General features: G+C 57.7%; 1 protein-coding gene across 1 annotated transcript in view; it reads left to right on the top strand.

Moving 5' to 3' along the window:
- Positions 1-15,276, top strand: part of LOC122172995 (alpha-1B-glycoprotein-like) — a 50,569-nt gene that overhangs the window by 25,258 nt on the left and 10,035 nt on the right. Inside the window, exons 3-4 of the mRNA XM_065566517.1 lie at positions 9,213-9,515; positions 13,014-13,301. Coding sequence (XP_065422589.1) covers positions 9,213-9,515; positions 13,014-13,301 — 591 coding nt within the window. The remainder of the gene's footprint in view (positions 1-9,212; positions 9,516-13,013; positions 13,302-15,276) is intronic.

The following is a 15,276-nucleotide window of genomic DNA, read 5'->3' as shown; positions in this document are numbered from 1 at the left end:
GGAAGTAAGCGCTGGTTAGGCTCTAGTTCTCTGGCCTGTGTAATGATGGAGGCCCAGGGCCGGTGCAACCGCTAGGTGAACTAGGCGGTCTCCTGGGGCGCCAAGTGGTTGCGGGCGCCAAAAAGCGGTGCCCTGTCTCGGCAGGGAGGAGCCGCCTTCCGGAGGCACTGGAGAGCCAGAGTGTTGGCTTGTGGGGGCGGTGAGCCCCAGCCATGGAGCAGCCCTGCAAAGGCGGCGGTGCCACTAGCGGGGAGCAGCCACGCCCCCCACCCCTCCTGCCAAGGTTGCGGCCTGCCCCACCCGGGGGCTCCTGCAGGCTGCAGCAGATGCATGCGGGCCCCAGCCATCATGTGCCCCCCGGTTCCCCGCTCGCCATGCTCGGCTCTGCGGCTCCCCGGGCATGTGAGCTGCCGCCAGGGCGCGGGGCCCTGAGCCTGTTCCGGAAGGGGCAGCGGTGGTGGCGGCTCCCACACCCATCAGTACATCATCAGTACACGGCAGGGCCGGCTCCAGCTTTTTTGCCACCCCAAGTGGCAAAGCCAAAAAAAAAAAGATAAAGCCGCGATCGGCGGCACTTCGGTGGCAGCTCTACCGCACCGCTTCATTCTTTAGCAGCAATTCGGCGGCGGGTCCCTCCCTCCCTCTAGGGACCCGCCACCAAATTGCTGCCAAAGACCCGGACGGGCCACCCCTTTCCATTGGCCGCCCCAAGCACCTGCTTCCTGCGCTGGTGCCGGCCCTGCTACACGGTTGTCTGCTGTCGGGGAATGTCCAGCAGGGAGCTGTAGCAGCTCATCATTTCAAGGGACCCAGGATTACAGGGCAGGAGGTTTTGGATCAAACCCCAATTTCACACCCAGCGCTTCCATGCAGCCCCCCTGCTGTTGGCATAGCGGCTTTTGCACAGTCAGTGACCAGTGATCCCAGCCAACATAGACTTATCCACCCTCCCCTAGCGTCAGACTAAGTGATTGGGCAACAAAATGGCAAATAAAATTTAATGTGGATAAATGTAAAGTAATGCACCTTGGAAAAAATAACCCCAACTATACATACAATATGATGGGGGCTAATTTAGCTACAACAAGTCAGGAAAAAGATCTTGGAGCTATTAGCCAGGATGGATAAGGAATGGTGTCCCTAGCCTCTGTTTGCCAGAGGGTGGAGATGGACGGCAGGAGAGAGATCACTTGATCATTGCCTGTTAGATTCACTCCCTCTGGGGCACCTGGTCTTGGCCACTGTCGGTAGACAGGATACTGGGCAAGATGGACCTTTGGTCTGACCCAGCATGGCCGTTCTTATCTTCTTATGTTAAGACACAGGAGCTGTTGTACAAAGACACAGGACCTATATCCATGAACTCAACAGAGCAAGATTTATGTGCCCAGTTGAAGTGGACGTGGGAATTTTGGGGACAAGAACTGTGCATGTGAAGAGTGGGTATTTAACTACCAGGCATGTCATTAGCATCTATGGACACTTTCCAAGAGATGACAAATCCAGCAGCACAATGCACCCCAAGGAGACATTCACGCACTTTCCTGAAGCACAGCGCCCCCTGGCACCACACAGGATATGGCAGCCAGCACTGCCTGTCAGGGGAGAGCGCCCCCTGCTGATCCCCTGTCCTGCTCCCTGCAGCATGGCGCCCCAGGGCAATGCACTGAACACGGTTGGGGTCACCCAATCTTGCTGAGAATGAGAGATCAGAGTGAATCACAGCTCACGAGGCAGGACGTGGTATGAAATGGAGCCCGGAGGGTTGATGACCCTGCATTGCTCCTTGCGTTTGTGTCCTCCAGGATCTACAAGATGCTCCCAGGAAGTGCCCACACGGCTGTAGGACAACAGTGAAATTCTCTGGCACCCTCCATCTCTGAGACACTCCATTTGTTTTGCTGAAGGTTCATGCTGGAGAGTTTTCTATAGTTCTGACTCGAAATGGGGAGAGATGTGACGAAGCGGGGGGGGGTGTCTTTTTTTCCACTGGTTTGCATGCAGAGGGTGTGGGACTCAGTTTCCCTGTGTGTTACTGGTTTAGCGAGGTGGTGGGAGACAGAGTTTGTTGTTACAGAGGGCCAGTGGTGGCAGTAGGGACCCCGGACCAGGGCCTGGAGAATGGATACCCCAGCGACTGGTGACCAGTAGGCTCAGCTCAAAAGTCACAGCTGGTTCTGGCCTGTGGAAGGACAATGGCTGTGGAGAGAGGACCCCAGTGACCCGAGCAGCTGGTTCGAGCCAGTGGGGAAAGAGGATGGATGACAGGAGAGGCTGAGAGGAGAGGAGGCCCAGGTGACCTGTTTACCTGGGACAAAAGACAAAATACAGAGGTGGGGCTAAGGGGAAAGTGATATCAGATGCCCAGCTGGAAGGAGAGGACTTCTGGACTGGGGAGAGAGAGCAGCCAGAGGCCCCCTGGATGCAGGAGAGATCTAGATGTTCTGTGCTGAGGGTTGCTAGGACCAAGGGCCCGGAGAGTTTCCTAAGCTGTGTTCAGACATTCAATAACCCTTCTGCTTTACGCCAGCTGAGAGTCACTCCAGTCAAGAGATCAGAGTTGCATTGCTCCCTCTGGCCATGGAGGCCCCGGGGAGCCAGAGCGAGAGGACTCCCTGAGGGGGCTAAGGTGAGCGAAAGGCGTACTGAAGTTTCAGAGAGGTGTGGTTCCAGGAGAAAGAGAGGCCTACGGCTTAACCCCCGAGAGAGAGAGTGGCTCCCCGAGAAGGGCTGTGGCTCTGAAGGGTTTTCCCCCAGGAACCGTACGGAGCCGAGAGAGCACGAGTCCTGTGAGTCCATGACAGAGGCACAGAACCTCTAAATGTTAGTTTATAACACACCCCAAGGCCACAGCAGGACCAGGGGGCTGGTTTTAGAGCCATTGCCATGAATGAGCGAGATCCCCAGGTGGGGTCATTGTTACATAGCTCTACCGGAGTCAATGAGGCCAGGATCCCAGCTGGGGTCATGGGGACGTAGCTCCACTGGACTCAAAGGGGAAGATCCCCAGCTGGTGTAAACCAGGTTAACTCACCTTAGGTTCCTTTAGCCCCGCTGAGTCCCTAGCCCACACCTGGAGGTGTCAGTTACCTGGGGCTGCCGCTTTAGCCCTCCCCAACAGTGTCAGCCATGTGAAAAGGCCAGCTCCCCTCTGCACGCCCTGCGCATAAGGAACCAGTGTCTCTCCAGTCCCTGAGCTGAGCAGTGACCACGCCTGAGGCTGTGGCTTCCTCTCCCTTCATCAGAGAGGAGGAGCCCATTCCCCTTCCTGCGTCCAGACGGGGCCAGTGGCTGAGCTAAGAGCCCAGCTCCGAGCCCAGAGCGACCAGCTCAGCATGGCGCTAACTCACCTTCTGCCTCTGCTTGGTAAGTCACTTCCCTCGGTCCACATCCCTCCCTCTGTCAGTCTGCCTGGTGATCCTCCCACCCACATCCCTCCATCCCTCTACTCTCTTCACCCTCTCCCCAGAGCTCTCACCCCCGCTCTTCTCTTCCCTTCCAGCCTCTCTCCTGATGCTCCCAAGGCCGGTGTCCCCAGACGGTAAGAACGTCTCCTGTCCTTGCTGAGATGCTCGCGGTGGGGGTGGGGTCTTGGACAATGGGGGTGGTGGCACGGATCCCCCTCCTATCGCAATGTGTGTGATGTTTGGCATTCCAAAGAAGGGGGGATCCCCGGGTGCTCCCTTGTCATCCCCTGTGTGGGTCAGGCTGCCCCATTCACAGGTGTCTCCTGTGGAACCTGCAGCAGCAGCAGCAGCTCCACTCCAGAATCACATCTGTGGGGGCAGAAGAGTGACCCCAGCTGATGGCAGTTTGTGGGGGTCCATGTGGCGGGTCCCAGCACCGGCTGTAGTGAAGAAGATCCCCCGTCCCCATGGGCTCTACCCAGCCCCTCATTGGCAGCCTCAGCAGAGAGAGCGAGGACTGGACTGGCTGTGGAGACTGAGCACCCACCTCCCCATTACACTGAGTCCCCCCCAGGCAGGGGTCCATAGGGGTGGGGCTGTGTGGAGGTGGGAGGTCTCCCTACCCCGGCTCTGGGCTCCCACACAGGGCTCAGGGTCAGGGGGCAGAGAGCCAGCACTGCCCAGCAGGACATTAACAGCAGGGTCTGCAGAGACCCCAGAGGAAATGCGGTGGGTAGAAAAACTCCCCCCACCCTTCCCCTCATCCGCCTGAGCTTCCTCATTTCTCTTTCTCTTTGAAGCCTTCTAGCTACAGCTCGGCAGGTCTCATGGCCAGCTGATTCTTCCCCTCCCCCCAGACAGAGAACTTGGGGTGAATATTTGCATTAACAACCATGCCCCCATTTGAACCCCCTTTCTCCAGGAGGGAGAGTGGGGGATCTTCGGGTGCCCCAGGTGGATTAAGGACCCTCCCATGCTCATCATCCCCCACCCGCTCCCCCAGGAAGGACACAGAGGGGGTCCTGGTGCTCCCCAGGCACATGAAGAACCCTTCCCACCCCAGCTCTGCTGCTCATGCCCCTAATCCCTGGTGAGAAAGAGAGATTCTCTCCTTGGCTCCTGCCCTTTTCCCTGAATTGCTCTTTGCAACAGTCTAGTCCCATCCGCCCTGTCATCTCCTCCGTGCACAGGATGGTGGAGCAGCAGATTTGGGGGCAGTGGGAGGATATGGGTGGAGTAGGCTGCGGGCTGGGGGGTGTTAAGTTTCACAGATGGGGGGAGCTGGAATTTGCCCAGCAGCACAAAGGGTGGGTCCATCTTATAGTGAGAGACTCCAGAAGCTGCAGGTGTTTACTGTAACAAAGAGAAGGTTAAGAGGGAGTTGATCACAGTCTAGCAGTTCCCAATGGGAACAGAAACCGGGCAATCGACAGAAAAAGATCTAACACGATCCAGTGCCTGGAAGCTGGAGCTAGACAAATTCAGGCAGGAAATAAGGCGCAGATTTTAACAGTGAGGGGAATTCACTACTGGGACAGTTCCCCAGGGGTCGTGGTGGATTCTCCAGCGCTGGCAACTTCTGAATCAAGCCTGCTGGCTTGGCTATACTTGCAAGTGAGAGCGCATTAAAGCAGCCCTGGGTGCCCTAACTCCCGATGTGTCCACACTGGCAAGGCACATAGAGGGCCTGGACTCTGCACCTGGAGAGCTCCTGGTAATCCACCTCTACGAGAAGCATAAAGCTTGCTGCGCCCCGACTGAAATGCCCATGCGTCAGTGTGAACGAGGTGTTGCATTACTGCGCTGTGATTGGCCTCCAGAAACGTCCCATAATCCCCTGAAGTCAAGTGGCCACTCTTCCCATTGTTTTGAAAGCTCTGTTTCTGACAGCCCACATGCTTATCTGCTCCGGGACAAAGCACCCATTAGTGTGGAATGCTTCTGTTGTGAGTGTGTGTGAGGGGTGTGTGGAGGGAGTCTGCTGCTGTCTGAACTTACAAGACAGCATGCTGACACACTCTCAGCCCCCCAAAACACACTGTCTCTCCCCCCACATACACACAACAAACTTCCTGTCACAGTCCACCAACTCCCCCCCAATTTGAGAAGCATGTTGCAGCCACTTGCACACTGGGATAGCTACCGCAATGCACTGCTCTCTGTAGCGTTGCAAGAGCTGCTAATGTGGCCATATCACTGCACTTGCAGCTGACAGTGTGAACACACGTAAGCGATTTCCCTGCTGTGGTCTCTGAAGGCTGGTTTAACTCTCAGCACTCTACATCTGCAAGTGTAACCATGCCCTAAATGTTTTTCTCAGAGATGTGCTCTAGGTCACAGAGGAATCAATTCAGGGAAGTCCTAGGACCTGGGTGACACAGGGGGTCAGACTCCATGATCACAATGGTCCATTCTGGTCTTGGGATCTATGGAAAGATCCCCGAGTGAGTGAGAGATAGAGAGAGAAAGAGAGAGGGAGAGAGAGAGATGGGCTATGGTTTATTTGCCGTGGTGTATTTCCCAGCGTCGGGGGTGGGTGCCGGGCAGTGAGATAAGGCTGGTTTGTGATCATGTCTGTCGAGGACTCATCTCTTCCCCCTTCTCCAATCTCCTCATTCCGTTGTGGCCTCTCCCTCTCCACTGACCCCTCTGACTCTGTTCCAGCTCACCCACTGTCCTCCATCGTCTCTCCCGACCACGGGTACACAGTGCATCTCCCAGAGGTGTGGGCTACCCTCAGGTGCTTGGTTCCTCGGCCTGAGCAGGTTTCGGGACACGGATTCTTCTATCAAAAAGGGCAGCAGGATCCCAGTGCAGTCCTCAGCACTAATGCAGAGCCTGGCTGGAGCTTTGTTCTCTAGTTGGTCAATGCTGGCTGCCTTCCTGCAGAGGGTGGGCCATCCATGGTCATTAGTTGCAAGGCACCAAATGTCCAGGCAGTTGGAGTGATCATTATCTTCTCGAGCTCTCCATGGGAATGGGGACCGACGACCCAGGCCGCTAGGCATTACTCACACCCAGATCTCTGCGTCTCTGCAAAGACTAAACAACGTTTTCCCTCTACCTAGTTAGCACATAGGGGAAACTGAGACATGCACAGAAATCATAGGAAATATTATGGAAAATCCCCATATGGTCACACACCGCAACATGTCAGCTTCACCCCGTCTCTGGTCAGGGCCACTCCCCTCATATCAGACATTCCGTGGTGAGCAGAGGTGTCCCACCTGATCAACAAAAAATGGGCACTGCTACAGGGAAGCTTACAACTCTGGGGTCCCAGGTGGACACTGCTGTGGGGAGGCACACAGTGCTAGGGACACAGCTGGGCACTGTCAGGGCCACCCACTGTAAATCTTCAGCCCTGCAGCTGCATGGATTCCACGGTCATGGTTTCTCTCGAGAGAGGGATTGGTTTCTATCATGTTACAACAACCCCCTGCTGGCACCAATATGCCAGGATCCCCTACTGCCATGTGTATCGGAGGGGAAGGTGCTCCGCTGAGGTGCTCAGCACCTGGCAGCAAAAAAACCAATAGGACACAAAGTTCCTCTATCACGTCAGGGATTTGGTCTGTGAAAGGCTCCCTGGTCCCAGTGGAGTGACCAGCTGATGCTCACAGTTGAGACAGAGATTACTCGTCCCGTACCCCTGCTGTGCACTAGGCAACCCAGTAAAGCCAGTGGATCCCACACAGAGAGGCTCTCTCTCCTGCTGGGTAATATGTGGGCACAGTGCAGGGTTGGAGTTCAGTGAGGTACAGGGTGCAGGGTGTTTCCCACAGAGAAATCTCAATACCCCTGTAATTTCTGAGATGAATTTCACCCTAAAGTCCCAGGTCCTTCCAGAGATCACTGCTGGTTGTGACTCTTCTTCTGTATCTAACATTGATCCCTCTTTTCCAGGCCCCTCTGCGGCCCCAACCCTCTCCCTGAGCCCTGATCTCCCTGGGTACCTCTCCGGAGAGCCTGTTCGTCTCACACACGGGGCTGACCCTGCGGTCACTAACTTGCAGGATTCCAATGTGACGAGCTCTGCAGCTCCTGTTACCCCTTTTTGTGCCAGTGCGGGGTAAAAACCCAACACACGGGGTCAGGGTTTGGGGATTGGAAACCCTCCCCAGTCCCGTCAGCCCCTGTCTGTGCAAAGGCTCCCTGAGCCACCGCAGAACCTCCAGACATTAGTTTAAAACACACCAAGGGCCCATTTGGACCAGGGGGCTGGTATCAGAGTCTTTGCCGTGAATGAGCGAGATCCCAGCTGGTGAGACTCAGCAACATCTCCAAAGGAGCCTATAGGTACAGCCAGCCCAACGGAAAAACGCTGTCGCTCCATTATAGTCAAAGGGGCCACGTCCTCAGCTGGTGTCAAGAGGCCGTAGCTCATTCAGTCAGTGGCACAGACCCCAGCTGGTGTGTGTGATGGTCCCTGTCGGTACCCAGGGCTGTGAGGCACATCGCTACCACCTGCCCTTAGTGTGAGGAAACTGAGTCCTCGCTCCCACTCCCTTTCCCCAGAGGCTGCCTGACCTCAAGGCTCCCCTTCCACTCTCCTGTGTGGCAGAGTCCTCGTAACCCCGATGAGGCTGGGCCCAGGATTCCTGGGGGCTCAACCCCCAACCTTGTCGTGGTCACTTAGGGCAGGGCTGGGGTGTCCCCACTCCGGGTGCTCTCTCTGCACTGGGCACTTCCCTGGCCCACTGATATACATGCAGTGATACCCAGCCAGAGAGTTCAAAGCAAATGTACAATGTATTAAACAGCAACCAATATAGACAAACAAGGGGGAAATGGGAAAGGTGAAAGGAAAACACATCACCCTGCTCTGTGGCACAGGGACAGCACAACCAGCGTCTCTGCAATGCCAGGGAAGTTCAGTCTGTTCCCCACACGTCCCAGTGGGCCCAGCGTCCCCTTCGCTGGGTTACCATATTTTAGTTTTAAAAAAGGAGGACACTCCACGGGGCCCTGGCCCCACCCCAACTCTGCCCCTTCCCCGCCCCCAGCCCCGCCCCAACTCCGCCCCTTCCCCAAAGTCCCTGCCCCAACTCTGCCCCCTCCCCTGAACGCTTCGCCCCCTGCTCCTCCCCCTCCCCTGCTTCCCGTGAATCAAATGATCGCGGGAAGCCTGAAACAGGGAGGCAGCAGGTAAGCTGGGGCTGGGGCTGGGGCTGGGGTGGGGTGCGGAGCGGCCCAGTCCGGCCCCCCTGGCCGAGCAGCTCCCTTCGGCGGCCGGCCAGCCCAGGCCAAGAGGCTCTGGCCCCGGCGTCTCCCCGGCCCGGCCCCGGCCGAGCACCGCTGGCCCGTCCCGGCCCCGTCCCAGCCCCGTCCCGGCCCTGGCTGAGCACCACTGGCCCTGGCTCCGGCCCCGTCCCGGCCCCGTCCAAGCACCGCCGGCCCTGGCCCCGGCCCCTGGCCGAGCACCGCTGGCCCCGGCCACCGGCCAAGCACCGCCACCGCCGGCCCTCCCTCCCTTCTCAATCAGACTGACTTAGAGCGTTGGCCTCTCCCCATTGCCCCTGGGGACTGTCAGTCTCAGGCTCCTGATTTCCATCGACCCCTCCCCTTTTGGTACTGGGAGCTAACAACCAAACACCACATTGACTGTTAGTAAGGGGACAACAATCCCCTTATATTTACCTGCCCCGGAGGGGACCTGATTCCTGGGCACTGAGCTGGGGCTGGCTGGGGTCTGTGGCCAGGATCCCTCCCTCTTCTGCTCTTCACTGGCCCTTCCTCTGCGTCTGTGTCACCAGCCGCCCAAGTAGGAACCGTCTCCTCCCCCGACCCCCTTGTCTTTTCCAGCCCCCCTCCCGGCTCCCCAGCTCACCGTGTCCCCGCAGCCGCCTGTCTACGTAACTGGAGAAGCTGTGACCCTGACGTGCTCAGCTGGGGTGTCCACCGTGTCCGGGCTCCGGTTCTTCAGAGACGGCGAAGAAATCCACTCCACAGATCTCCCCTCACTTCCGTACAGTTACACCAGCTCGATTCAACTGTCGGGGGTGTCTGGACGGCGAGCCGTAGCGTACACCTGTGATTACTGGGAGACAGAGTCTGGGCGAGAGATCCCATCAGAGAGGAGCCGACCCATCTCCATAGCCGTGACAGGTGAGAACCCCTGTCTCCCGCTGTTTGCTGGCCCAGTGGCAGGTATCTCTTCTCTATGGATGGGGTGAGACACAGCCTGGTTACTCAGCTCTGCACAGAGCCACCCACTGGAATTTCTGGCCCCTACGATGGTTTTTTGAGCAGGGAGTCGGTGTTACTTTGAGGTTCGGGGGCTCCTCGCCCCCAGTAACATTTGAGAACTTGGGGACGTTTAATGCAATGAACACCTAATCTCCCCCGTCTGTGTCCAGTGTCAGGCCCTGCTGTCAGACACTAAAGTTTGGCATTATAATGGCACTGCTGGAGGGAAGCTCACAGCCCTGATCCCTGCTAACGGGAACCAATTCTAAGTCCTCTGCCCTGCAGCTTCATTCATGATTCTCATGGGGAGATGGATAAGTTTATGGCGTCTTACCCAGTTCCCCTGCCGGTACCAATACACCAGGATCCCCTATTGCATATGTATATGAGAGGGGAAGGTGCTACCCTAAGTTACTCTGCACCCATGGGTGAAGGCACCAACGGAAGCAAATTTTTTTTCTATGAAAGCTTTCTGAAGAGGTCCCTGACCCTGGTGGAGTTATCAGCTGATGCTCACAGCTGAGACAGAGACCTCCCATACTCCTGGTGTGCACTAGGCAATCCAGTCCAGCCAGCGACTCCCACACAGAGAGGCCCTGCCTCCCGCTGGGTAACATGTGGGCACAGTCCAGATTGGGGCTCAGTGAGGTGCAGGGGTGCAGGGAGTTTCCCACGGTGAAGTCTCCATCCCCCTGTAATTTCTGAGATGAATGTAATATAGTGACATCTGCCTCTCACCTTCCAGATCCTTCCAGACATCCCAGCCGGCTGTGACCCTTGTTCTGTATCTAACGCTGACCCCTGTTTCCAGACCCCCGCCCCTGTGAATCTGTCCCTCGCCCTGAGCCCCCCCTGTACCTCACCAGAGAATCTGTGACATTCACACACTTCACTGCCCCGGTGGTTATCAGGGGTGAAAGTAAGTCCAAAGAAGGGGCAGGGCCTCGGGCGGAAGGGGCAGAGCTGGGGGGGGTCAGCGTCCCCCAGCCATCGCATCCGCACTGCCCAGGGCTCCAGTGGCCATTTAAAGGGCCCAGGGCTCCAGCTGCGGTAGCAGCAGCGTCGGCCAAAGCCCTGGGCCCTTTTAAATCACTGGCCCCAGGGCAGCTGCTCCTTTTACTCCCCTCCGTTGGCAGCAAAGTTAAAGTTCTGCCGCAGTTTGTGACCTCACCCCAGCTGTGCAGCAGCTTCCCCCCCGCCCCCATGGCAGCTCCCCACCCCCCAGGGAGCCGTGCGGCAGCTCCCCACCCCAGCTCACCTCTGCTCCGCCTCCTCCCCGAGCACGCCGCCCCCGCTCTAATTCTCCTCCCCTCCCAGGCTTCCAGCACCAAACAGCTGATTGGCACCGCAAGCCTGGGAGACTGGAGAAGTGGAGCGGCGACCGTGTGCTCGGGGAGGGGGCATAGCAGAGTTGAGCTGGGGTGGGGAGCTGCCGCGCGGCTCCCCGGGGGGAGAGCTGCCACGGGGGGGCGCCTCAGGGTGGGGAGGGGGCAGGGAGCTGCCGCATGGCTGTGGGAGGGCAAGGTGGAAGTTTTGCCTGGGGCGCGAAACTTCCTTGCACCAGCCCTGGGGCTGCCGTTGGGGGGTGCAAAAGGGGAAGGGATGTTAAAGCACTGTCGCGGCAGCGCTTGTATGTGGGCTGCTATGGACCAGTACCGTCTTCTTACCGGTACACGGTACCGGCCCGTACCGGCTCACTTTCGGCCTTGGGGGTCACCACCTGGCAGGATTCTGATGCAACAGGCTCTCCAGTGCCTGTTAAACCTCGTAGTGCCAGTGCGGGGTCAATACCCATCACACAGGGTCAGGGTTTGGGGATTGGAAAACCACCCCATCCCCGTCACTCCCCGTCTGTGCAAATCCTCCCTGTGACACAGAAGAAACATTGGTTTAAAAAACAGCCCAAGGGCCCAGTGGGACCAGGGGGCTGGTTTCAGAGTCTTCGCTAGCAATGAGCGAGATCCCGGCTGGTGAGAATCAGCAAAATCTCCAAAAGAGTCTATGGGGAGATCCAGATCAATGTAACGAGCTCGTGCTCCTTCGGAGTCACTGTGGCCAGATCCCAGCTGGCGTGTGTGATGCTCCCCAGGGGGTGCCTGCGGCTCCGAGGCACCTCACTACCATCTGCCTTTAGTGCAGGGAAGCCTGGTCTGTGCCTGCTGGGGGCAGCTCCCCGACACTTCCAGCCTCAGCCACACAAGCCCTCCCCTCCCCGCCCCTGCAGGCTGAGCTGGCCCTGGGAAGGAGCTGCCCCCCTCAGGTACCAAGGAGGGGACGTTCCTCCTACTGCGTTCCCCGGCAGTGATTTCTCTGCTGCTCAGTGTTTGCATGGCCCGGAGGGTAACATCTGCCCCTCACCTCCCACATCCTTCCAGAGATCTCTGCCGGGTCTGACCAGTCGGTGGCCCGGTCCCTCTCCCTGAGCCCTGGTCTTCCTGAGTACCTCCCCGGAGAGCCTGTTTCCCTCACAGGCTGGGATGCCCAAGGGATCACCAACTTGCAGGATTCTGATGTGACAAGTTCTCCAGCTCCTGTTACCCCTCTTAGTGCCAGTGCGGGGTCAATACCCATAACACAGGGTCAGGGTTTGGGGACTGGAAACCCTCCCCTGCCCCGTCAATCCCTGTCTGTGCAAATGCTCCCTATGATGCAGCACAAACATTAGTTAAAACACACCCCAAGGGCCCAGTGGGACAAGGGGGCTGGTTTCAGAAACTTCGCCATGAGAGAGGGAGATCCCAATTGGTGAGAATAAAAAAAATCCTGCACCTGCTTGTACTGATACGTCTGTCTGACCGGGAGATCCCAGCACGGAAGAACCAGCCCCTCTCCACCAGCCTGGGGGAGGCGGCATTGGGCAGGGAGATCGGGTTGGTTTGTGTGTGTTAGGGATTTTTTCATCTATCTCCCAATCCTCCTCAATCACAGAGCGGAGCAGATCCCCAAAGGGGTCTTCAGCCAGGGCACATCAGTGATCAGCACGACTTACTCAGCAAAGAGCATGTGTGACACTCCTCGGGGATACCCAGGGCTCTGGGGCATGTTCCTGCCACCTGCCCTTAGCGTGAGGAAGCCTGGTCTGTACTTGCTGGGGGCAGCTCCCTGACTGCCTGGTCTCAGCCGCACAAGCCCTCCCCTCCCAGCCCCTGCAGGCTGAGCTGGCCCTGGGCAGGAGCTGCCCCCTCAGTTACCAAGGAGGGGACGCTGGTCCCACTGGGTTCCTCGGCAGTGAGATCTCTGCTGCTCCGTGTTTGCATGGCCCGGTGGGGACGTGGTACCTGAGCACTGAGTTGGGGCTGGCTGGGGTCTGTGTCCAGGATCCCTCCCTCTTCTGCTCTTCATTGGCCCTTCCTCTGCTTCTGTATCACCAGCCACACAAGTAGCCATCTCCTCCCCCGACCCCCTTGTCTTTTCCAGCCCCCCTCCCGACTCCCCAGCTCACCGTGTCCCCGCAGCCGCCTGTCTACATAACTGGAGAAGCTGTGACCCTGACGTGCTCAGCTGCCAGGGCGTCCACTGTGTCCGGGGTCCGGTTCTTCAGAGATGATCAGGAAATTCAGCAGAAGGAACTCCCCTCACCTCGGTACAGTTACACCAATTCGATTCAAGCACAAGGCGGAGCCTATACCTGTGAATCCTGGCAGACAGTGTCTGGGCGAGAAATCACATCAAACAGGAGCCGACCGATCTCCATAGCAGTCACAGGTGAGTCCCCCGACTCCTGCTGTTTACTGGTCCCGTGGTGGGGTATCTCTGCTACACACATGGGGTGAGACACAACCTGGTCACTCAGCTCCGGGCAGGACCACCAACTAGGTCAGTCTCAAACCCCCCCCCCCCCCATGTCTGGTTAGTGTCACTCCCTGGATCTCTGGCTCCTCTAGTGGGTGTTGTGGGGGCTATCGTGCTACTTTGGGTTTTGGGGTCTCCCAGGCAGCAGTAACATCTAAAGTTTGGGGCCGTCTCTTGTCAGTGCCAGGCCCTGATGTCAGACACACCATGGGGAGGGGAGATTGGGCACCACAACAGCAGGGAGAGCCTCCTAGCTGATCAGTAAAGTTAGTCACTTAGAGGGCACAGCTGTGGGGCAACTTTCAGCCCTGTCATCCTGGCTCACAAGTCATCTAGTTCTACATGCTCAGTCCTGCTGCTTCATTCCTAATTGTTATGAGAAGAGGGATCAATTTCTGATCTCACCCTGACCCCTACCGGCACCCGTTCACCAGGATCCCTATGGCCCTTGTGTATGGGAGGGGAAGGTGCTGCCCTGAGGTGCTTGGCCCCCAGGCATGAAAGCACCATAGGATACCCCCCAAAAATGAATTATTAATTAATTAATTAAATCCTTCTCTCAAAGCAGGGATTTGGTCGCTAGAGAGGTCTCTGGTCTAGGTGGAGTTACCAGCTGACGCTCACAGCTGAGACAGAGACCACCCGCCCCTTACCCCTCTTGGGTAATGGGCAATCCAGTCCAGCCAGTGGATCCCACATAGAGATGCCCAGCCTCCTGCTGGGTAACATGTGGGCACAGTGCAGGGTTCGGGTTTAGTGAGGTACAGGGGTGCAGACTGTTTCCCACAGAGAAGTCTCCATCCCCCTCTTATTCCTGAGATGAATGGAACCTGGTAACATCTGCCCCTCACCTCCCAGGCCTTCCAGACATCCCGTCCATGTGTGACCTTCTCCTGGATCTAACCCATATGCCTGTTTTCCAGACCCTCCTGCGGCCCCATCCCTCTCCCTGAGCCCTGATCTCCCTGGGTACCTCCCCGGAGAGCCTGTTCCCCTCTCATGCTGGGCGCTCCTGGGGTCACAAAGCTGCAGGATTCCAAATCGATATGGTGGGGTCATGGAGCATCTCCGCTGGGGGCTCATCTGGGATCTGTTAGGGATTTTTTCATCTATCTCCCCATCCTCCTTACTTTGTGGAGATTCCCCATTCTATCTCCATTCCAGACTCTCCACCAGCCCTATGCTCTCTCTTGGCTCCCTGCACCCCATCTCTATCCGAGGGGAGTCAGTCACCCTCAAGTGCTCGGCTCCCGGGAGTGAGAGAGCGACGGGATAGAGGTTCCTCAATCACAGAGCGGAGCAGATCCCCAAAGGGGTCTTCAGCCAGGGCACATCAGTGATCAGCACGACTTACTCAGCAGAAAGCATGTGTGACGCTCCTCGGGGATACCCAGGGCCTGGGGCATGTCCCTGCCACCCACCCTTAGCGTGAGGAAGCCTGGCCTGTGCTTACTGGGGGCAGCTCCCTGACTGCCTGGTCTCAGCCGCACAAGCCCTCCCCTCCCAGCCCCTGCAGGCTGAGCTGGCCCTGGGCAGTAGATTCCCCCGTCAGGTACCAAGGAGGGGACGCTGGGCCCATTGGGTTTCCAGGCAGTGAGATCTCCGCTGCTCTGTGTTTGCATGGCTCAGCGGGTTACAGCTGCCCCTCATCTCCCAGGTCCTTCCAGAGATCTCTGCCGGGTCTGCCCTTCTTCTCTATCTAACGCTGTCCCCTGTTTCCAGACCTGTCTGTAGCCCGGTCCTGCCCTTTGAGCCGTGATATCCCCAGGTATGCACCCTGGAGAGCCGGTTCCCCTCACAGGCTGGGCTGTCCCAGGGGATCACCAACTGGCAGGATTGTGATGTGACAAACTCTCCAGCTCCTGTTACCCCTCTTAGTGCCAGTGCA

This window comes from Chrysemys picta, chromosome 13 (genome assembly GCF_011386835.1).
Source record: "Chrysemys picta bellii isolate R12L10 chromosome 13, ASM1138683v2, whole genome shotgun sequence".
Lineage (NCBI taxonomy): Eukaryota > Metazoa > Chordata > Testudines > Emydidae > Chrysemys > Chrysemys picta.
Note: the sequence above shows the minus strand (reverse complement) of the source record. Positions and strands in the feature narration are given on the sequence as shown.